We start from the raw sequence: 25438 nt of genomic DNA, 5'->3' as shown, positions 1-25438 counted from the left end.
TGGCATGAGAGTGGTAACTTAAAAACAAGGTTAGTTTGCCAAGCTTGCCTCTCTCAACCCGGTACAAAACCACAACCTTACTTACATCCCTGGCCTCAGGCCTCACCAATGGCAAGCCTCCATTTCACCAGCTTGATGTCCCCCTGATCTAGTTTTCTAAATCCATCAATTTTCTTCCAGGTATTCGAGACCCGTATCGAAGAGGTGCAGAAGAAGCGTAAGACAGAACTGTCCGAGGTGGACTCTCGTCTCAATCGAGACTTTGAGAATCGTCTGGCGGAACAAGTGCGAACCAATCGCGCCATGTTCGAAGAGGAGTTCAAGAAGACCAAACAGGAGCTGGTCAAAATCTACGAAGGACAGGTGAGTCTAGACGCTTGGCCTATTTGTAGAATAGTTGTTATCTAATGCAACCTCCGCCTCCGTGGCCGAGTGGGTATCACATTAGGCTTGTACACAGGAGGCCCGGGTTCGATTCCCGGCGGGGCCGAGGTTTTTTTCGGCTCTGTGCTTGAAGCTCGGGGTGCACTCATTGTTTACGCGATACCGGGTCGGTACGTCAACACCACCCGGTAAACTTTGTCCAGAGAGGCACTAAACTTGTCGCGCGTTACATACCTACTAAAATATTAGATCGCAGCATAGGCCTCTCTCTCTCTCCGCTCCTCAGTTCCTAAAGTGCCACACTAGACACCACACGATACATGGACAGATAGCTTTTGAAGTTGAAATTTTCTTTTCGAAGCACAAGTCTGATCATCTACTTACCTACTTCGTTTTTGAGCTTACCATTTTTTTATTATCTCAAATGAAATGTTAATAGGTATTCAATATCTTCAGACGAGATCTAACTTGGACAGATAGCTTTTGAAGTTGAAATTTTCTTTTCGAAGCACAAGTCTGATTATCTACTTACCTACTTCGTTTTTGAGCTTACCATTCATTATCTCAAATGAAATGTACCCAGTGAAATTATCAAGGGATCTAACTTTTCCCTGACATTCTGATCGTGAGATTATTGAGCGTCTTTCATGTGCGTTAATTAAAAATAGTACCTAACGAGCACAGAACACTGCGCAAGTTACACACGTGTGTGCTAGTGTGTGTATGAGGGCGTGATCTTTATCGTAATAGGAAGAGGGTTCGTAGCAATTTGTAAACAAACCGACCTGAACTTCCATCCATTCCAGGGATCATTGTTTATGTTCGAAGGGTACAAACTATACAGAGTTACAGTCAGAGAGAACTTAAACTGGAAGCTGAAACTGTAAACATACCCAAAAAATCCTGGTGTAGTGGTGTAGAGTTCGAAGGGTACAAACTATACAGAGTTACAGTCAGAGAGAACTTAAACTGGAAGCTGAAACTGTAAACATACCCAAGAAATCCTCGTGTAGTAGGTAGTTCTTTAGTGAGGCTTCAAAACTTGAGCCCAGTTCACCAGTTCTTTCATGATTAGTGACACATGACTGATCTTGATGGTTTGAAATATTGGAAGCTTGTAGATTGTACATAATAATATTGGAAGCTTGTAACTTTACTTGTGGGGTCCAAGTAGTAGACGTTGTTATATGAACCCAAAATTTTTGCTTGTCCAGGTGAATAGGTACATAATAATATTGGAAGCTTGTAGATTGTACATAATAATATTGGAAGCTTGTAGATTGTACATAATAATATTGGAAGCTTGTAGAGGTCCAAGTAGTAGACGTTGTTATATGAACCCAAAATTTTTGCTTGTCCAGGTGATTAGCCTAGAAACCTACCCATAGGAAGTTGATGTTACACTCCAAGGGTTATTGATATTTTGAATAGGGGGAATGATTCAGTAGGGTTTTCTGATACCTACCTCAAGTATTTGTGTAGGTAAGTTTTTTTACATTCATTCTTACTAGGTATTTACTTTTGTGATGCATTAATAACTAGCCCACAAAATTCAATTCTTGGTCTACTTATTCTAAACACAACTTTGACATCTTATCACTTTTATTTGCAGACCAGAAAACCCTAGGGTCTAGTATTGGCAGAGACTGTTAGAATGTCTTTCCTTACTATTTAGCATTTATATTTAGTCCTGTGTTGACAATTGTTAGCAAATGTCATAGGTAGAGGAGACTCTTAGGTATGTGTTGCAAATCTATAGGTGAGTCAACTACCATAGGCCTCTGGTGGTAGTAAGTAGCTTATTGTATGCCTATGGCACTACAGATTACAGCACCCTGGTGAGCCAGTGATCTGAATGGAATGGTGTAATTGTAAATAGCAAGGAGTTGATAACCTAATTGCAAGTTACTGATTTTATTCTTCCATGAGTACTTATCAATCACACTTTTTTGTCTCGAGAATTTTGGATTAGGTGATATTGTTTTGGTTTCTACATACTTCTAAAAAAGTAATTTCAAGTCAAGTATCTTAGAGATGCACCTACTTATTAATAATGCAGTAATCACCTCAATCAGCTTATGCAACTCAATCTCTGTAAGAATGCAATTGTATGACATCATTTTAACTGATGAAAAAAGAGATAATATTTACCTACATAGGTACTAAGTACCTTACTACCTAGGTACTAGGTATAGGTAAAGAAAAGATAAAGAATTTGACATGTGAGTCATGCTCTACCCACATATAGAGTGCTAACAATCCAAACCATGTGCTAATAATATCTCCTCAGATTTGGATTTTTCCCAACTTTTTACATAGGAATCGACCATTTATTTATAATTTTTACCCATTTGCAACTGCTCCATTGTAAATAGCGAGGAGTTGATAACCTATTTGCAAGTTACTGATTTTATTCTTCCATGAGTACTTATCAATCACCCATTTTTTTTTCTTGAGAATTTTGGATTAGGTGATATTGTTTTGGTTTCTACATACTTCTAAAAAAGTAATTTCAAGTCAAGTATCTTAAAGATGCACCTACTTATTAATAATGCAGTACCTAATCACCTCAATCAGCTTATGGCAACTCAATCTCTGTAATCATTTTAACTGGGTAGAAAAAAGATGAAAAGAGAGATGATATGTACCTACATAGGTACTAAGTACCTTACCACCTACTATAGGTAAAGAAAAGATAAAAAATTTGTCATGTGAGTCATGCTCTACCCACATAGAGTGCTAACAATCCAAACCATGTGCTAATAATATCTATCTTCAGTCATTCAGTAGGTAAATATTGATAGATTTCTCTTCTAAAAAAAAAAAAAAAAAAAAAAAAAAAAAAAAAATTGATGTGGTACTTAAATCCTGAATGCCTATTCACATTGTTTGTGGATATCATAGCATTTTTAGAGCCTCCTTTAAGTTTACTAAGTAGGTATTGAGGGAAATAGGGAAGAAATAATCAAGGTATTTTGAAAAAGAAATATTTTTATACAGACAAGTGAATTCACAGGGAAAAAATCATTTGAGTTTTGCATAGGGGATAGAGTCAATGTTATCACCACAATAAATAAAATCAATGAAACTTTGCCAGTGTCACAAGCTGTGTAGAATACCATAAAGTCATAAATCCTAAAGCTTTAATGGTTTTTTTTTTTTCAAAAAAAAAAAAAAAAAAAAAAAAAAAAATGTGGTAAATCCTGAATGCCTATTCACATTGTTTGTGGATATCATGACATTTTTAGAGCCTCCTTTAAGTTTACTAAGTAGGTGTTGAGGGAAATAGGGAAGAAATAATCAAGGTATTTTGAAAAAGAAATATTTTTATACAAACAAGTGTATTCACAGGGAAAAAATCATTTGAGTTTTGCATAGGGGATAGAGTCAATGTTATCACCACCATAAATAGAATCAATGAAACTTTGCCAGTGTCACAAGATGTGTAGAATACCATAAACTTCAGTTCCTCTCTATGGTCCAAGTTTGTGAACTTGAAATCTTCAAATATTGTGTGGGATAGGTAGGTACATATAACATTTAGTATAATGTATGTACATTAATTTATATCTATTAGCTATTTATAGTGTACAGAGCAAAGATTGCCTTAAGTCATAAACTTCAGTTCCTCTCTATAGTCCAAGTTTGTGAACTTGAAATCTTCAAATATTGTGTGGGATAGGTATAACATTAAGTAAGTATAGGTACCTAATGTATGTAGCTATTTATAGTGTACAGAGCAAAGATTGCCTTAGTGGTGGGGGTTTCAAGTACACTGAGCAGAACCTGGTTTATAGACTGAGTCATGTAAGTCATAAACTTCAGTTCCTCTCTATAGTCCAAGTTTGTGAACTTGAAATCTTCAAATATTGTGTGGGATAGGTATAACATTAAGTATAGGTACCTAATGTATGTAGCTATTTATAGTGTACAGAGCAAAGATTGCCTTAGTGGTGGGGGTTTCAAGTACACTGAACAGAACCAGGTTTATAGACTGAGTCATGCAGTGTATTTTGTTAGCATGTTTCCAAATATATTCAAATTGATTTCTAATGATGGGAACTTGGTCAAAATTTCAAATGCTATAAGTAGGCCCTAAAATGTAATGTAAAATTAGTCTATTTATTCAAATTGATTTCTAATGATGGGAACTTGGTCAAAATTTCAAATGCTATAAGTAGGCCCTAAAATGTAATGTAAAATTAGTCTATTGTAAATTTAATGGTGATAGGCTAGGCTCCATAGTGATACCTAGTCATAAATGAGTCCTAGCAAGACCGGATATAACTTCTAGTTCATAGATAGGATGGGAATGGTGGTGGGGTTTTCAAGTACACTGAGCAGAACCAGGTTTATAGACTGAGTCATGTAGTGTATTTTGTTAGCATGTTTCCAAATCTATTCAAATTGGTTTCTAATGATGGGAACTTGGTCAAAATTTCAAATACTATAAATAGGCCCTAAAATGTAATGTAAAATTAGTCTATTGTAAATTTAATGGTGATAGGCTAGGCTTCATAGTGATACCTAGTCATAAATGAGTCCTAGCAAGACCGGATATAACTTCTAGTTCATAAATGGGAATGGGAGACATTTTTATCTCCCTTTACTCCCATAGAGACGTAAAGAAAACTTAACCTCCCGCAACAGAGAAATTTCCCTGTTGTTTTATTGTTATTGATCATATTATGAGAACACCCTTCATTAACATGCACTACCACTCTCTCGCTAGAGTTTGAAATCCTTGTAGATCTCAAGCTCATACATAGGCATCTCAAGCTAACCGGGGAACATTGAAATTTTTGGGGAATGTGCTTGCGTGTTCTTTTGATCTCAAGTTTCTGTCTATGTATATTGGTATATTCTATTTAACAGTCTGATTGGTAAAGCGTTCTAGGAACTTAGCACGCTAAAGGTTCAAATCCCAAATCATGAAAAAATTTGAGTGTTCTCCCAATTCTGAGACATGGTGTAAACAAATTTAATTGGGTACCTATCCTTTTCTTCACATGCGGTGTAATATTTGAGAAAATATCTATTGTTTGTATCTTATCATAGATCACTTAGTCACAGGACAAGGAAATTTATTCAATATCATTCTAAGGAATACTCTTATGTCGAGTTCCTAGAATACTTGGAGTGGAGATCAGAGATGTGTAATAGCCCCAGGGCCCCTAGACATTCCGCTTGGTTGAATGAAATGATTACACGTAGGCTCAAATCTTCTATCTTCTCGATACTTTCGTACTTCGAAATGGTCCAAGTGAAAGAATCTCTTCATGAGATCCGAAATTAATGACTTGTCCATCACACCTGGCGTTCTACTAATGCCAAAATAAATTGTACGCGGTGTCCAGTGAACAGCAGATTTCATCTGTTAAGGTGTACTATGTGTGGACACACCTTTAAAGACACGTGTTGTTCTTGGTAGTAATGTTAGTGAGCTTTCGATCTATTTATGCTTATGATTTTATAAGCTTTACCTGAAAGTATTATGACATTTTTACACAGTTATGTATCATTAGTTATCAAGTACTGACTACTAAGTAATGAATGAATCATGGTAATTGTCATATGAAAGTTTGCTAAACCAATAGAAACGGGTAATGTCTACCTTCGTTGTAATTGTCATATGAAAGTTTGCTAAACCACTAGAAACGGGTAATGTCTACCCTCGTTATTTAAGGTTGAAAACTTTAGAAGAACCAATCATAATTGAGTAAATCATACAGGCTTGCAGAAAAATAATTTTAGTAAAGCTTTTAAAAATGTGTCCACCTCGAAATGACGGTACTTGGATACGAACCCCAGCCTCCGAATTGAGAATCCAACCTGTGAGGACAATTCAGTAGCTACTTTAATCAAGTAGCGACCAGTGGCGGCATTACCAGAGTAAAAAAAATATAGAAATGTCAGAAATAGTAAAGGAGGCTCTTATCCTGTGATATCCACAAAAATTGTGAAGAAGCTCTCTGCTTCACCACACATAAATCATTATTTATATTTTTTTTAGATTTAGTTGTTATCTAATGCTTGAGATTGACTATTATGTCATTTTTATTCAATAGAAAAATGACAGAATAGAATATACCTTGTATATCCTGCGGGGATAAGACTGAAAACTCCCTTTACCCCCGCAGTCTAACCAAGGTCTTATAGATTTTGACATATGGGGAACATTTGTAGGCAAGGTTTTTCCTTTAATCTCTCTTTGGTTACGGGGGTTTCACCGTTCATTCGGTGACAAGCTACCCGCCTACTCACATAACCATGATTACACGTAGGCTCAAATCTTCTATCTTCTCGATACTTTCGTACTTCGAAATGGTCCAAGTGAAAGAATCTCTTCATGAGATCCGAAATTAATGACTTGTCCATCACACCTGGCGTTCTACTAATGCCAAAATAAATTGTACGCGGTGTCCAGTGAACAGCAGATTTCATCTGTTAAGGTGTACTATGTATGATTACACGTAGGCTCAAATCTTCTATCTTCTCGATACTTTCGTACTTCGAAATGGTCCAAGTGAAAGAATCTCTTCATGAGATCCAAAATTAATGACTTGTCCATCACACCTGGCGTTCTACTAATGCCAAAATAAATTGTAAGCGGTGTTCAGTGAACAGAAGATTTCATCTGTTAAGGTGTACTATGTGTGGACACACCTTTAAAGACATGTATTGTTCTTGGTAGTAATGTTAGTGAGCTTTCGATCTATTTATGCTTATGATTTTATAAGCTTTACCTGAAAGTATTATGACATTTTTACACAGTTATGTATCATTAGTTATCAAGTACTGACTACTAAGTAATGAATGAATCATGGTAATTGTCATATGAAAGTTTGCTAAACCAATAGAAACGGGTAATGTCTACCTTCGTTGTAATTGTCATATGAAAGTTTGCTAAACCACTAGAAACGGGTAATGTCTACCCTCGTTATTTAAGGTTGAGAACTTTAGAAGAACCCATCATAATTGAGTAAATCATACAGGCTTGCAGAAAAATAATTTTAGTAAAGCTTTTAAAAATGTCCACCTCGAAATGACGGTACTTGGATACGAACCCCAGCCTCCGAATTGAGAATCCAACCTTCTACCTCTGAGATATTGGGGCTGTTGCTTGTTAAAATACACATTCCAAATAATAGATATATTTTGTCAATAACACACTGACTATTTTGTGTTTTCAGATTGAAGGATAAGACCAACGAGTGCGCTGCTGCTGAGACCAAAATCGTGCGTCTAGAGTCCCTCCTGAACGAGGTGAACCATAATTTGAACCAGGAGAAGACCAAGTGTAGCCAACTGACCGAGGACAAGAAGAAATTGTCCAGCGAGAATAAGGTAAAACGAAATTATAAAAAGAGCTTTAATTGTGTTAAGCATAATACTTCTTAAATGCTTGTCATGTCGTTCTCCGATCAATACACCTCGAAAAATTTTATGACTTGAATTAAACCCCAACCACGAACCTCCAGATGCATTAGTCGCATCGAGCTTTCTTCTCTGACAGATAGTACTTTCTGTAAGCGCACCAATGAAACAAAAAACCATAGGTTCAAACCAAGGATTTCCCCTTCTTCCTTTCCTTATCCTTTTTATTATATGGATATTAAAGTAACTGGTTCTTTTTGCCCTTTCCAGCGTATTCCAGTGCTAGAGCACCAGATTGGAGAGCAGAAGAAAGCTATCGATCAAGAACAACTCAAACGAATCGAACTCGAGAATGAAAACCAGAGTTTGCGAGAGCAGCTTAACTATGACAAGCAGGTAAGTGGTCCACCACTTATACCCCTCTGACTATGACTGCTGCAATAGTGGCAATATAAAGAAGAAAGTAGGTCCATACTCTTAAGTGGAAGATAACCACTAGGTGAGGTTAGTTTCAAAGGCATTAATTACTACTTAACCCTTCTAGCTCTATTATTATACGGTCAAATTATCTCATAAGTAAGGATATAATTCGAAGATTATAGTTCGAAGATTCGAACCGGCGTCATCCCGCTTACTAGGCGAGTGCTTCACCTCTGTACCCACTACCGAAGTCTCCTGGAATTCTTTTAACTTCTGGCTTCAAAAACCAGACATCCTTAATTCCTTTTATACCTATTTATACTTTTTGTGTTTTAAATGTGATTTTCTGTGAACTTTTTATGGCTGTTTTAGGTAGTGGTTATCTACCGGGTTGGGTTGAGACAGGATATTGTTTCTACAGTTTGACATGGGAGTGGTAACTTAAAAACAAGGTTAGTTTGCCAAGCTTGCCTCTCTCAACCCGGTACAAAACCACAACCTTACTTACATCCCTGGCCTCAGGCCTCACCAATGGCAAGCCTCCATTTCACCAGCTTGATGTCCCCCTGATCTAGTTTTCTAAATCCATCAATTTTCTTCCAGGTATTCGAGACCCGTATCGAAGAGGTGCAGAAGAAGCGTAAGACAGAACTGTCCGAGGTGGACTCTCGTCTCAATCGAGACTTTGAGAATCGTCTGGCGGAACAAGTGCGAACCAATCGCGCCATGTTCGAAGAGGAGTTCAAGAAGACCAAACAGGAGCTGGTGAAAATCTACGAAGGACAGGTGAGTCTAGACGCTTGTTCCTTTTCCCTATCCGTGGAACAAGCTCTGCTTATACGGATGGGTATACCATTTATAAAAATTCAGTATGTTCTGAGAGTTATATTGAAAAAAATAATAATAATAAATGGAAACTTGACAAATTAAATTAATTATTTGTAGAATAGTGTTGTTATCTAATGGTTGAGATTGACTAGGTATTATGTCATTTTTCTATTTGTAGAATAGAATATACCTTGTTTGTCCTGCTGGATTAGGACCGAAAAGTCCCTTTACCCCCGCAGTCTAACCAAGGTCTTACATATTTTGACATAATAATGTTTATTGTTTTCTCTAAAATAATCTCACAGGTAACCATTTTGTTCCTTCTTAAGTACAGTTAGTACTTTTCAGATTATGGGGAATATTTGTAGGCAAGGTTTTTCCCTTAATCTCTCTTTGGTTACGGGTTTTTCACCGTTCATTCGGTGACAAGCTACCCGCCTACTCACATAACCCTATGGGAATGGGAGACATTTTTATCTCCCTTTACTCCCATAGAGACGTAAAGAAAACTTAACCTCACGCAACAGAGAAATTTCCCAGAGTTGAATACAGCGTCAACCATCTCAAAAACATCTCAAGCTTCTAGATCTAGCTCTATGATCTCAAGTGTTAAAAACAATAGACCCTTGAATCTCTAGTGAGAAATCTCTACTGCTGTTAAGACACCGGCATACCGGTAACTTCAGGACCTATGTCCTCTCACTAAACTGGTAAATCTATACATCAATATACCCTCCCATTGTGGTCATTGTTCATACGGTATTCTTCTATACAACTTGGGAACTTAGCATGCCTCAGGGGAATATCATTGTTTACATACATTCTGATGTATCAACGCATTGACTCGCTCAGTCTACACACATAGCTATATGTAGAGATGTACACAACACTCAAGCTAGGTCTTGATGATAATTCATTAACATGCACTACCACTCTCGCGCTAGAGTTTGAATTCCTTGTAGATCTCAAGCTTATAGGACATAGGCATCTCAAGCCAACCGAGGAACATTGAAATTTTTGGGGACTGTGCTTGCGCGTCCTTTTTATCCCAAGTTTCTGTCTATGTATACTTTGTATACTAGTATGTTGTATGCTCCTATTTAACAGTCCGATTAGTAAAGTGTGGTACTCCTAACTTGGAACGCTAAATGTTCGAATCGCAAATCATGAAAAAACTTAGCGTTCTCCCAATTCTGAGACATGTACTTGGTGTAAACAAATTCAATTAGGTACCTATCCTTTTCTTCACATGGTGGTGTAATCTTTGAGAAAATATCTATTGTTTGTATCTTATCATAGATCACTTAGTCACAGGACAAGGAAATTTATTCAATATCATTCTAAGGAATACTCTTATGTCGAGTTCCTAGAATACTTGGAGTGGAGATCAGAGATGTGTAATAGCCCCAGGGCCCCTAGACATTCCGCTTGGTTGAATGAAATGATTACACGTAGGCTCAAATCTTCTATCTTCTCGATACTTTCGTACTTCGAAATGGTCCAAGTGAAAGAATCTCTTCATGAGATCTAAAATTAATGACGTGTCCATCACACCTGGCGTTCTACTAATGCCAAAATAAATTGTACGCGGTGTTCAGTGAACAGCAGATTTCATCTGTTAAGGTGTACTATGTGTGGACAGGTGGACACACCTTTAAAGACACGTGTTGTTCTTGGTAGTAATGTTAGTGAGCTTTCGATCTATTTATGCTTATGATTTTATAAGCTTTACCTGAAAGTATTATGACATTTTTACACAGTTATTTATCATAAGTTATCAAGTACTGACTACTAAGTAATGAATGAATCATGGTAATTGTCATGTGAAAGTTTGCTAAACCAATAGAAACGGGTAATGTCTACCCTCGTTATTTAAGGTTGAGAACTTTAGAAGAACCCATCATAATTGAGTAAATCATACAGGCTTGCAGAAAAATAATTTTAGTAAAGCTTTTAAAAATGTCCACCTCGAAATGACGGTACTTGGATACGAACCCCAGCCTCCGAATTGAGAATCCAACTTTCTACCTCTGAGATATTGGGGCTGTTGCTTGTTATTTGCTAAACCAATAGAAACGGGTAATGTCTACCTTCGTTGTAATTGTCATATGAAAGTTTGCTAAACCACTAGAAACGGGTAATGTCAACCCTCGTTATTTAAGGTTGAAAACTTTAGAAGAACCCATCATAATTGAGTAAATCATACAGGCTTGCAGAAAAATAATTTTAGTAAAGCTTTTAAAAATGTTCACCTCGAAATGACGGTACTTGGATACGAACCCCAGCCTCCGAATTAAGAATCCAACTTTCTACCTCTGAGATATTGGGGCTGTTGCTTGTTGAAATACACATTCCAAATAATAGATATATTTTGTCAATAACACACTGACTATTTTGTGTTTTCAGATTGAAGGATAAGACCAACGAGTGCGCTGCTGCTGAGACCAAAATCGTGCGTCTAGAGTCCCTCCTGAACGAGGTGAACCATAATTTGAACCAGGAGAAGACCAAGTGTAGCCAACTGACCGAGGACAAGAAGAAATTGTCCAGCGAGAATAAGGTAAAACGAAATTATAAAAAGAGCTTTAATTGTGTTAAGCATAATACTTCTTAAATGCTTGTCATGTCGTTCTCCGATCAATACACCTCGAAAAATTTTATGACTTGAATTAAACCCCATTGTCCAGCGAGAATAAGGTAAAACGAAATTATAAAAAGAGCTTTAATTGTGTTAAGCATAATACTTCTTAAATGCTTGTCATGTCGCTCTCCGATCAATACACCTCGAAAAATTTTATGACTTGAATTAAACCCGAACCACGAACCTCCAGATGCATTAGTCGCATCGAGCTTTCTTCTCTGACAGATAGTACTTTCTGTAAGCGCACCAATGAAACAAAAAACCATAGGTTCAAACCAAGGATTTCCCCTTCTTCCTTTCCTTATCCTTTTTATTATATGGATATTAAAGTAACTGGTTCTTTTTGCCCTTTCCAGCGTATTCCAGTGCTAGAGCACCAGATTGGAGAGCAGAAGAAAGCTATCGATCAAGAACAACTCAAACGAATCGAACTCGAGAATGAAAACCAGAGTTTGCGAGAGCAGCTTAACTATGACAAGCAGGTAAGTGGTCCACCACTTATACCCCTCTGACTATGACTGCTGCAATAGTGGCAATATAAAGAAGAAAGTAGGTCCATACTCTTAAGTGGAAGATAACCACTAGGTGAGGTTAGTTTCAAAGGCATTAATTACTACTTAACCCTTCTAGCTCTATTATTATACGGTCAAATTATCTCATAAGTAAGGATATAATTCGAAGATTATAGTTCGAAGATTCGAACCGGCGTCATCCCGCTTACTAGGCGAGTGCTTCACCTCTGTACCCACTACCGAAGTCTCCTGGAATTCTTTTAACTTCTGGCTTCAAAAACCAGACATCCTTAATTCCTTTTATACCTATTTATACTTTTTGTGTTTTAAATGTGATTTTCTGTGAACTTTTTATGGCTGTTTTAGGTAGTGGTTATCTACCGGGTTGGGTTGAGACAGGATATTGTTTCTACAGTTTGACATGGGAGTGGTAACTTAAAAACAAGGTTAGTTTGCCAAGCTTGCCTCTCTCAACCCGGTACAAAACCACAACCTTACTTACATCCCTGGCCTCAGGCCTCACCAATGGCAAGCCTCCATTTCACCAGCTTGATGTCCCCCTGATCTAGTTTTCTAAATCCATCAATTTTCTTCCAGGTATTCGAGACCCGTATCGAAGAGGTGCAGAAGAAGCGTAAGACAGAACTGTCCGAGGTGGACTCTCGTCTCAATCGGGACTTTGAGAATCGTCTGGCGGAACAAGTGCGAACCAATCGCGCCATGTTCGAAGAGGAGTTCAAGAAGACCAAACAGGAGCTGGTGAAAATCTACGAAGGACAGGTGAGTCTAGACGCTTGGCCTATTTGTAGAATAGTTGTTATCTAATGCAACCTCCGCCTCCGTCCGTTTGCCGAGTGGCGTATCACATTAGGCTTGTACACAGGAGGCCGGGTTCGATTCCCGCCGGGGCCGAGGTTTTTTTCGGCTCTGTGCTTGAAGCTCGGGGTGCACTCAGCCTTGTGAGGACAATTCAGTAGCTACTTTAATCGAGTAGCGACCAGTGGTGGCATTACCAGAGTAAAAAAAAAAAAAAATAGAAATGTCAGAAATAGTAAAGGAGGCTCTTATCCTGTGATATCCACAAAAATTGCGAAGAAGCTCTCTGCTTCACCACACATAAATCATTATTTATATTTTTTAGATTTAGTTGTTATCTAATGCTTGAGATTGACTATTATGTCATTTTTATTCAACAGAAAAATGACAGAATACAATATACCTTGTTTATCCTGCGGGGATAAGACTGAAAAGTCCCTTTACCCCCGCAGTCTAACCAAGGTCTTATAGATTTTGACATATGGGGAACATTTGTAGGCAAGGTTTTTCCCTTAATCTCTCTTTGGTTACGGGGGTTTCACCGTTCATTCGGTGACAAGCTACCCGCCTACTCACATTAACCTCACCCACTGAGTAGGGCCCCGGGAAAAGCCAGCCGCACGCGATTTGCTCAGATGGTCACCCATCCGGATACTAACCACGCAAAACGGTGCTTACCTTGAGTGATTCATGGAGAACTTTTGTATTCAACTTGCGGCTTTTCCCAAATGATTGTTACAAAATTTGAGCTTAAAATACAACAAACACAGATCCTACCTTTCCGGCTAGGTAATTGTGCTAAACACTCAATTATTCATGAAAAAAAAAAATAATAATAAACAAGTACTATTAGAACAACTTGTTCTACGCACGTGGTTGATTACTGTATCACGTTCAACACATTACATTCTATCACTTTTCTATTGGGAAGTGCAACTTTTATGTAATCCTATCTGATTGTACTCGAGCAAACATGTGGTAATTTAATCCTTTGTCTTTATTTGAATCAAGAACTGGTTGTTTAGTGTCATTCGAGTCTTGATCTTGGTGTGAAATCTCGTCAATAGTTTTTCCATCATTTTTGACAGAGTTCAGTTTGGCCAGTTTTATTTTCGACTCTGTGTGGTCTAGCAGTTTTAGTGAATTTGGTTTTATTTACGTTGGGAGTGTCATGAGTAGGTCTAGTAGTAGATATAACCTGCGAGACTCGAACAAAGGACATCAGATAAAAGATGCTGATCAATCTTTGCTAGTTGTAAGTTTCCCATTCCGAAGGTCCTATTGCTACGTTTACAGACAAGTACTTTTACTATTTGGTACTATGGTACATCGGCATAGCAGACTTTGATTAGGAGAAAACGGAGAACGCTATCTTCTGATTGAAATGTACTTACTTAATGACTTGTATTTCTACCGCAATCACCTACTTTGCCTAAATTTTCGAGCATTCTCCGTGTATGCCTCAAGATGGATTGTCCAAATATCCTTAATATAATATGATATGTACATATATTGTTGTTTTTGAAGTTCTTTAGTGTCATTCGAGTCTTGATCTTGGTGTGAAATCTCGTCAATAGTTTTTCCATCATTTTTGACAGAGTTCAGTTTGGCCAGTTTTATTTTCGACTCTGTGTGGTCTAGCAGTTTTAGTGAATTTGGTTTTATTTACGTTGGGAGTGTCATGAGTAGGTCTAGTAGTAGATATAACCTGCGGGACTCGAACAAAGGACATCAGATAAAAGATGCTGATCAATCTTTGCTAGTTGTAAGTTTCCCATTCCGAAGGTGCTATTGCTATGTTTACAGACAAGTACTTTTACTATTTGGTACTATGGTACATCAGCATAGCAGACTTTGATTAGGAGAAAACGGAGAACGCTATGTTCTGATTGAAATGTATCAATTGAAATGTACTTACTTAATGACTTGTTCTTCTACCGCAAGCATCTACTTTGCCTAAATTTTCGAGCATTCTCCGTGTATGCCTCAAGATGGATTGTCCAAATATACTTAATATAATATGTACATATACCTATTGTTGTTTTTGAAGTTGTAATAAAAGAAACTGAGCTCTCAATATAATCATGATGGAAATATTTCGGTAATCCCAACAGTAAAAATATCCTAAAATCTAAAGGCCGTTTTTAGAATGTAGATATTTTTGAACAGACATTGCGAAAAATACTCCGGGTTGGAGATCTGTTCTCTGTCTAGCCATAGTTACGAAATATTGATTTTAATGAACGTTGATTTTTAAAATCAAGTGTATATCGATTTGTGTTTTGTCCCATTTTATTTATTAATTTTAATTTGTAATGGCTGCTTTTAATGAACGTTGATTTTTAAAATCAAGTGTATATCGACTTGTGTGATTTGTGTTTTGTCCCATTTTATTTATTAATTTTAATTTGTAATGGCTGCTAATAGTTCCGTGGATAATTTAATCAAACTATTTTCCAATCATGTGGGTAAACAGGTTCGTGTGGTTATCATTTCTTCTACATGATTTCTTTTGTGTCTTTTTTTAAAAAAGCTTCCGCCTCTGTATTTACTTTGTTCTTGAGGTTGAATACTTCTGCTTCAACATATGTACAGGTTTCTTTGAAGATTTTTAGGGTGAACAGCAGCTACCAAATTTAATCAAACTATTTTCCAATCATGTGGGTAAACAGGTTCGTGTGGTTATCATTTCTTCTCCATGATTTCTTTTGTGCCTTTTTTAAAAAAGCTTCCTCCTCTGTATTTACTTTGTTCTTGAGGTTGAATACTTCTGCTTCAACCTATGTACAGGTTTTTTTGAAGATTTTTAGGGTGAACAGCAGCTACCGATTTCAATAGTGTCGACTGATTTTCATTCTTCTTGATTTTCTCCGCCTTTTCCCGTGTACAGACGGGGTCAGCGTTTTTCGTCAGCCTCTCAATCAGCCCTAACTAGGGTGGATTCCTTTGGGCTGACATTTGTATTTGGCTACAAATTTTACGAGTGGATGCTCTTCGCACTCAACCTTTGCTGTTTCTTTAGCAAGAGAAATTCAGGCTGGTATACTCCCTGTTTAAAGTCCCCCCCCCAGACTTATTTAATTTCAGTAATTCCCATATGCTTGTAGATTGTACATAATAATATTGGAAGCTTGTAGATTGTACATAATAATATTGGAAGCTTGTAGATGGTACATAATAATATTGGAAGCTTGTAGATTGTACATAATAATATTGGAAGCTTGTAGATTGTACATAATAATATTGGAAGCTTGTAGATTGTACATAATAATATTGGAAGCTTGTAGATTGTACATAATAATATTGGAAGCTTGTAGATTGTACATAATAATATTGGAAGCTTGTAGATTGTACATAATAATATTGGAAGCTTGTAGATTGTACATAATAATATTGGAAGCTTGTAGATTGTACATAATAATATTGGAAGCTTGTAGATTGTACATAATAATATTGGAAGCTTGTAGATTGTACATAATAATATTGGAAGCTTGTAGATTGTACATAATAATATTGGAAGCTTGTAGATTGTACATAATAATATTGGAAGCTTGTAGATGGTACATAATAATATTGGAAGCTTGTAGATTGTACATAATAATATTGGAAGCTTGTAGATTGTACATAATAATATTGGAAGCTTGTAGATTGTACATAATAATATTGGAAGCTTGTAGATTGTACATAATAATATTGGAAGCTTGTAGATTGTACATAATAATATTGGAAGCTTGTAGATTGTACATAATAATATTGGAAGCTTGTAGATTGTACATAATAATATTGGAAGCTTGTAGATTGTACATAATAATATTGGAAGCTTGTAGATTGTACATAATAATATTGGAAGCTTGTAGATTGTACATAATAATATTGGAAGCTTGTAGATTGTACATAATAATATTGGAAGCTTGTAGATTGTACATAATAATATTGGAAGCTTGTAGATGGTACATAATAATATTGGAAGCTTGTAGATTGTACATAATAATATTGGAAGCTTGTAGATTGTACATAATAATATTGGAAGCTTGTAGATTGTACATAATAATATTGGAAGCTTGTAGATTGTACATAATAATATTGGAAGCTTGTAGATTGTACATAATAATATTGGAAGCTTGTAGATTGTACATAATAATATTGGAAGCTTGTAGATTGTACATAATAATATTGGAAGCTTGTAGATTGTACATAATAATATTGGAAGCTTGTAGATTGTACATAATAATATTGGAAGCTTGTAGATTGTACATAATAATATTGGAAGCTTGTAGATTGTACATAATAATATTGGAAGCTTGTAGATTGTACATAATAATATTGGAAGCTTGTAGATGGTACATAATAATATTGGAAGCTTGTAGATTGTACATAATAATATTGGAAGCTTGTAGATGGTACATAATAATATTGGAAGCTTGTAGATTGTACATAATAATATTGGAAGCTTGTAGGGGTCCAAGTAGTAGACGTTGTTATATAAACCCAAAATTTTTGCTTGTCCAGGTGAATAGCCTAGAAACCTACCCATACGAAGTACCAGTTGATGTCACACTCCAAGGGTTATTGATATTTTGAATAGGGGGAATGATTCAGTAGGGTTTTGTGATACCTCAAGTATTTGTGTAGGTAAGTTCACAGACTTTTTTTACATTCATTCTTACTAGGTATTTTCAAAGGCATTAATTACTACTTAACCCTTCTAGCTCTATTATTATACGGTCAAATTATCTCATAAGTAAGGATATAATTCGAAGATTGTAGTTCGAAGATTCGAACCGGCGTCATCCCGCTTACTTATTGTGTTTTAAATGTGATTTTCTGTGAACTTTTTATGGCTGTTTTAGGTTGTGGTTATCTACCGGGTTGGGTTGAGACAGGACGAGTTGAGACAGGATATTGTTTCTACAGTTTGGCATGGGAGTGGTAACTGAAAAACAAGGTTAGTTTGCCAAGCTTGCTTATCTCAACCCGGTACATAACCACAACCTTACTTACATCCCTGGCCTCAGGCCTCACCAATGCCAAGCCTCCATTTCACCAGCTTGATGTTCCCCTGATCTAGTTTTCTAAATCCATTCATTTTCTTTCAGGTATTCGAGACCCGTATCGAAGAGGTGCAGAAGAAGCGTAAGACAGAACTGTCCGAATTCAAAGGCATTAATTACTACTTAACCCTTCTAGCTCTATTATTATACGGTCAAATTATCTCATAAGTAAGGATATAATTCGAAGATTATAGTTCGAAGATTCGAACCGGCGTCATCCCGCTTACTAGGCGAGTGCTTCACCTCTGTACCCACTACCGAAGTCTCCTGGAATTCTTTTAACTTCTGGCTTCAAAAACCAGACATCCTTATTTCCTTTTATATTTATACTTTTGGTGTTTTAAATGTGATTTTCTGTGAACTTTTTATGGCTGTTTTAGGTAGTGGTTATCTACCGGGTTGGGTTGAGACAGGATATTGTTTCTACAGTTTGACATGGGAGTGGTAACTTAAAAACAAGGTTAGTTTGCCAAGCTTGACTATCTCAACCCGGTATATAACCACAACCTTACTTACATCCCTGGTCTCAGGCCTCACCAATGCCAAGCCTCCAGTTCACCAGCTTGATGTCCCCCTGATCTAGTTTTCTAAATCCATCCACTATGAGGTCAGACCAACGTTATGAGTAATAGGAGTTCTGCTTATATTATGTGACGTCATACGACTGAGGCTTCGATAATAGCATCTGTAAACTGTAAATATGCGTTCCAGCGTTCAGTACTGAATGAACAGCATAATACATAAAACGTTTCGGTTACGTTGCGTTGTCAGTTATGATCGCCTGAAAAAAATCATGTCAGGAATTCGATCAAATTACATGGAGTTAATTATGCATATTTGTGCATTTATTTTTACTTTCCTTATCTTATCCTTTAGGAAGGAAAGTATTTTCTTTAATTTGACCTACATATGATATACTCACTGTTCGATTTTTTTTTTTTATCCAAACTCTAGCGCCATAAAAGGGAGGTTATTTGAACATGATTTCATGGTTAAAATCAGTACATTGTACATTTGCGTGTAACTTAAAACGTAAGACAATAAATTGTCATAGTAAGTACCTAAACTTTAAATTTCAAATCTGAGTATTCCCGAAAGCTCACCAAACTTTCTTTAGTTGAATGTCGAATCTCAATTGTCTTTTAAAATTTATATATGGAGTTAATTATGCATACTTGTGCATTTATTTTTACTTTCCTTATCTTATCCTTTAGGAAGGAAAGTATTTTCTTTAATTTGACCTACATAGATACTTACTGTTCGATTTTTTTTTATCCAAACTCTAGCGCCATAAAAGGGAGGTAATTTGAACATTATTTCATGGTTAGAATCAGTACATTGTACATTTGCGTGTAACTTAAAACGTAAGACAATAAATTGTGATAGTAAGTACCTAAACCTTAAATTTCAATCATAGTGCCTTGTAGTATACTCTGGGTGCCTGTATCGCACTTATATCTGCCTATATTAGAAGTACACCTAAGTGTACATATTTGTGAGTGGTTTGGTATGGGAATACAAGGTTTATCAAGAATTCAAGACCGGGCAAAGAGGCATTGAATTTGTAAGTTAGTGGTGCAAGCTACGAGTTGCTTCAAGGATCTCTACCAGAAGTTATGTAGGTGTGTAGCATGGACCGTTCAAAACTACCTTCCACGGGCAAAGAGGCATTGAATTTGTAAGTTAGTGGTGCAAGCTACGAGTTGCTTCAAGGATCTCTACCAGAAGTTATGTAGGTGTGTAGTATGGACCGTTCAAAACTACCTTCCAGTAGAGTTTGAATAGGGAGGAAGTAAATTATTTACATGTCACTCATTTGTTCGTGATTAGCTGAATGTCTTCGGGCCTTTTTTGAACGCTTTGGAAATGTTTATCAAATCCGGACCAAGAAGCATTGAATTTGTATGTTCGTTGCGCTCCAATTTGGTCTGAGCTGGGCTTATCCGGAGAAAATGAGAATGAGACCCCCTCATTTGGTCATGATTAGCTGAATGTCTTCGGGCCTTTTTTGAACGCTTTGGAAATGTTTATCAAATCCGGACTAAGAGGCATTGAATTTTTATGTTCGTTGCGCTCCAATTTGGTCTGAGCTGGGCTTATCCGGAGAAAATGAGAATGAGACCCCCTCTTTCTTTCCCTCTAATTTTGCACATTTTAATCTTCAATTTATCAATGCCAAGTAAGACATCTAAATTGGTCCAAACATTATTCAGTTTCAACCTTTCAAACAAAACGATGCTGGGATCTCAGCTTTCACTCGTCTTAGACAGGTTTTGGTACTCCTAAAACATAGCCACATCAGAGTTGAATACAGCGTCAACCATCTCAAAAACATCTCAAGCTTCTAGATCTAGCTCTATGATCTCAAGTGTTAAAAACAATAGACCCATGAATCTCTAGTGAGAAATCTCTAGAGTTGAATACAGCGTCAACCATCTCAAAAACATCTCAAGCTTCTAGATCTAGCTCTATGATCTCAAGTGTTAAAAACAATAGACCCGTGAATCTCTAGTGAGAAATCTCCACTGCTGTCAAGACACCGGCATACCGGTAACTTCAGGACCTATGTCCTCTCTCTAAACTGGTAGGTCTATACATCAAAATCTCCACTGCTGTCAAGACACCGGCATACCGGTAACTTCAGGACCTATGTCCTCTCTCTAAACTGGTAGGTCTATACATCAATATATTATACCCACCCATTGTGGTCATTGTTCATACGGTATTCTTCTACACAACTTGGGAACTTAGCATGCCTCAGGGGAATGTCATTGTTTACATACATTCTGATGTATCAACACATTGACTTGTACAGTCTACACACATAGCTATAGAGATATACACAACACTCAAGCTAGGTCTTGATGATAATTCATTAACATGCACTACCACTCTCTCGCTAGAGTTTGAAATCCTTGTAGATCTCAAGCTCATACATAGGCATCTCAAGCTAACCGGGTAACATTGAAATTTTTGGGGAATGTGCTTGCGTGTTCTTTTGATCTCAAGTTTCTGCCTATGTATACTGGTATATTCTATTTAACAGTCTGATTGGTAAAGCGTTCTAGGTACTCGTAACTTAGCACGCTAAAGGTTCAAATCCCAAATCATGAAAAAATTTGAGTGTTCTCCCAATTCTGAGACATGTACTTGGTGTAAACAAATTTTTGTTTAGTGTCATTCGAGTCTTGATCTTGGTGTGAAATCTCGTCAATAGTTTTTCCATCATTTTTGACAGAGTTCAGTTTGGCCAGTTGAACACTGACGGCGAGGTAAGAGTTTATTTCCCAATATTAATGAATTTATTTAATTTAGATATCCTTTGTAAATACTATTTTACTTAAGTTATGTTTAGCACTGGATAGTTACAAGTCTTAGGTATTATCCCGACTTGGAGTTTCATCTACACAGAAGTTTTTTCGGCTCTGTGCTTGAAGTTTGGAGTCAGCCTCGTGAGGACAATTGAGTAGCTTACTTTATTCCCTTTTTTACCAGTGACGGATTACCAACTTAAAAAGATTTGTGAAATTTTTAATTAACTTGCAAAGGAAGCACTTAGTAATACTGTGATTTCAATTCAATTTAAGTTTGTTGTCTTGTTATTTATACACATACAATTTACATAAAATTTATACCTACCTACATAAAACACTTGAGATAATAATAACAACACTTATATCTACTATGTACAAATTTGTTGTCATAAAGTACATTTTTTAGAGTTCTACAAAAGTTGTGAAAAGCTGTGCTTTATCACTTATAACAAATGATTCATGATAATAAGTTGATTATTGTTCTAGAATATACCTTGTTTATACTACCAGCATAGGACTGAAAAGTCCCTTTACTCTCACAGTCTAAACAAGGTCTTATATATTTCATAGGTAATAGAATTACATTTTAACCGGGTGATATACTTAGGCTACATAAATTTGTTGCATTCTGTTTCAAAATGGTGGCGCTACAAAGTCATGACTCTTACGCCGCGCTGATCCCGTTCAAAGGACGGGTCAACCACTAGCTTGTAAAATAGAGATAGTATCTTCAAGTAATAATCATATACGTATTAATACTAAAACAGCTAAGTTGACCACTAGTTAATTTCTATTTTTCAATAAATAAACCTCTTTTCTTTCCCCGCAGACTTTGCATGAACGTGTCCGGAGCAGGATCTAGCTCTGTTGCCGGAACGCCTAGCCGTGGCTCAGTAGCGCCGTCCAAGAAACGCAAGCTGAACATCCTAGAGGAGTACGAAAGCGAGGAGAGAACCTCGTCAGGATTCCAGGTGACATCTTCTGCCAAGGGTAACATGGAAATTACCGAAGTGGATCCGGATGGCAAGTTTGTCAAGTTGTATAACAAGGGATCCGAGGTGAGTTGTGCATATTTTTTCATTCGTGTTGTTAATCAAAGTAATGTTATGGTAATACTAGGGAGCGGATTATATGCACGAAAAAATGGCCCAATATGTATGCAATATGCACACAAAAATGGCCTAAATATGCCAAAATATGCTAGAAAACTATGAGATACAAGGGATCCGAGGTGAGTTGTGCATATTTTTTCATTCGTGTTGTTAATCAAAGTAATGTTATGGTAATACTAGGGAGCGGATTATAATTATATGCACGAAAAAATGGCCAAATATGTATGCAATATGCACACAAAAATGGCCTAAATCTGCCAAAATATGCTAGAAAACTATGAGATAAGAAAAACCTTCAAAACATGCAAAATCCGCTCCCTAGTAATGACTAATGCATATTTCGAATTTTTCTTACATTTTTCCATAGCTTTCCATATTTTTCCAAAGCATTTTGTATCTGGGCTATTTTTTCGTGCATATAATCCGCTCCCCCTATCTAAGCCAGTGCATTCAAAGTTGTTGACAGCGCGGCACACTTTTTACGACTTCAATCTTTCCGCGAATTTTAAGTTCTTTTACCAAGTGTTGTGTATATTATGAACTGTATATCCTTAAAAGTTACCTGAACCCATCCGGATACTAACCACGCAAAACGGTGCTTACCTTGAGTGATTCATGGAGAACTTTTGTATTCAACTTGCGGCTTTTCCCAAATTATTGTTACAAAAATTGAGCTTAAAATACAACAAACACAGATCCTACCTTTCCGGCTAGGTAATTGTGCTAAACACTTAATTACTCATTCATGAAAAAATAATAATAATAAACAAGTATTATTAGAACAACTTGTTCTACGCACGTGGTTGATTACTGTATCACGTTCAACACATTACATTCTATCGCTTTTCTGTTGGGAAGTGCAACTTTTATGTAATCCTATCTGATTGTACTCGAGCAAACATGTGGTAATTTAATCCTTTGTTTTTATGTTCTTACATTTTTCCATAGCTTTCCATATTTTTCCAAAGCATTTTGTATCTGGGCTATTTTTTCGTGCATATAATCCGCTCCCCCTATTAATGACATTATCTAAGCCAGTGCTTTTCAAAGTTGTTGACAGCGCGGTACACTTTTTACGACTTCAATCTCTCCGCAAATTTTAAGTTGTTTTACCAAGTGTTGTGTATATTAGGAACTGTATATCCTTAAAAGTTACCTGACTTATTTACTTTGAAATTTCAGGAGCAATCTCTCGGCAACTGGCAACTGGTTCGCAAGGTGCAGGGCGAAGTCAAGACGAGCTTCAAGTTCCATCGTACTCTCAAGATAGAGGCTGGGGGCACCGTCACTGTGTGGTCGTTCAATGTGGAAGGTGCCACTCATGAACCCCCGCACAATATTGTCATGAAGAATCAGAAGTTTGGCAGCGGAGATGAGATTTCCACCATCCTGTTGAACACTGACGGCGAGGTAAGAGTTTATTTCCCAATATTAATGAATTTATTTAATTTAGATATCCTTTGTAAATACTATTTTACTTGAGCTATGTTTAGCACTGGATAGTTACAAGTCTTCCCGACTTGGAGTTTCATCTACGCAGAAGTTTTTTTGGCTCTGTGCTTGAGGTTTGGAGTCAGCCTCGTGAGGACAATTGAGTAGCTTATTTTAATCCCTTTTTTACCAGTGACGGATTACCAACATAAAAAGATTTGTGAAATTTTTAATTAATTTGCAAAGGAAGCACTTAGTAATGCTGTGATTTCAATTCAATTTAAGTTTGTTGTCTTGTTATTTATACACACAATTTACATAAAATTTATACCTACCTACATAAAACACTTGAGATATTAATGACAACACTTATATCTACTATGTACAAATTAGTTGTCATAAAGTACATTTTTTAGAGTTCCACAAAAGTTGTGAAAGGCTGTGCTTTATCAAATTATCACTTATAACAAATGACTCGCACTTCGTGCTCGGGAGGGGGGCTTGGCCCCCCTCCACCCCCCGGGGGCTTCGCGTGTTCGCTACGCGGGGTTGCGTATACGGTCGCGCTGCGCGCTCCCGGGGGCTTCGCGGGGTTGTGCATGGGGTCGCGCTTCGCGCTCCCTTGGCTTCGCCCCTGAAAACTAATATCGTCCCTGAGTCTTGTCTCGAAGAAATGAAAACTGAAAACTAAAAGCGAGAGCAAAATATTAAACGTAGGAAAAGTTTTGCTGGCCTCAAAGCGTGTTCCCCGTGTATTTCTTATGGGGGGACTAAAAAACGTCAATATCTCGGGAACGGTTTGGAATTTCGGAATTTTCCGATTTATCCCAGTACCTACAAAAAATAAGGAATCCAATGGTGAAAACCCCATATTCCTAGCCCATCTAAAAGTGGGTTAGAATTAGTATGAGTAAGTGAGTCAGTGAGTGAGTGAGTCAGTCAGTCAGTTACACAAGGGGCTGTATATATTTAGGACTAAAAGAAAGAGAGAGAGAAAAATCGAGGAAAAGATGAGAAAGAAAGAAAGAAAGAGATAGAGAGAGAGAGAGAGTTTATTAAATAACAAACTATTGCAATCAGATTTTAGATTTGGAAATTACTAAATCAAATTAAAGAGAGTTCCAAACCCATGGAGAAAATGTTGTAGAGGGAAAATAATCCCACAATTTGAGAGCAATAATGTTGTCTGAGGAGGGTATTTTTTAGCTAAATCCCCTTTAGTGAGAAGGGTATTTTTTAGCTAAATCCCCTTTAGTGAGAAGGGTATTTTTTAGCTAAATCCCCTTTAGTGAGAAGGGTATTTTTTAGCTAAATCCCCTTTAGTGAGAAGGGTATTTTTTAGCTAAATCCCCTTTAGTGAGAAGGGTATTTTTTAGCTAAATCCCCTTTAGTGAGAAGGGTATTTTTTAGCTAAATCCCCTTTAGTGAGAAGGGTATTTTTTAGCTAAATCCCCTTTAGTGAGAAGGGTATTTTTTAGCTAAATCCCCTTTAGTGAGAAGGGTATTTTTAGCGAAATCCCCTTTAGTGAGAAGGGTATTTTTAGCGAAATCC

General features: G+C 36.9%; 1 protein-coding gene across 1 annotated transcript in view; it reads left to right on the top strand.

Moving 5' to 3' along the window:
* Positions 1-25438, top strand: part of LOC103510146 (lamin Dm0) — a 36897-nt gene that overhangs the window by 8083 nt on the left and 3376 nt on the right. Inside the window, exons 2-4 of the mRNA XM_008474790.3 lie at positions 7578-7731; positions 8032-8157; positions 8785-8967. Of these exons, the coding sequence (XP_008473012.1) occupies positions 7578-7731; positions 8032-8157; positions 8785-8967 (463 nt within the window). The remainder of the gene's footprint in view (positions 1-7577; positions 7732-8031; positions 8158-8784; positions 8968-25438) is intronic.

The sequence above is a fragment of the Diaphorina citri genome, unplaced genomic scaffold (genome assembly GCF_000475195.1).
Source record: "Diaphorina citri unplaced genomic scaffold, Diaci psyllid genome assembly version 1.1 scaffold564, whole genome shotgun sequence".
In the NCBI taxonomy this organism is placed as follows: Eukaryota; Metazoa; Arthropoda; class Insecta; order Hemiptera; family Psyllidae; genus Diaphorina; species Diaphorina citri.
The sequence above is the reverse complement of the archived record's forward strand: the minus strand, read 5'-3'. Positions and strand labels throughout refer to the sequence as shown.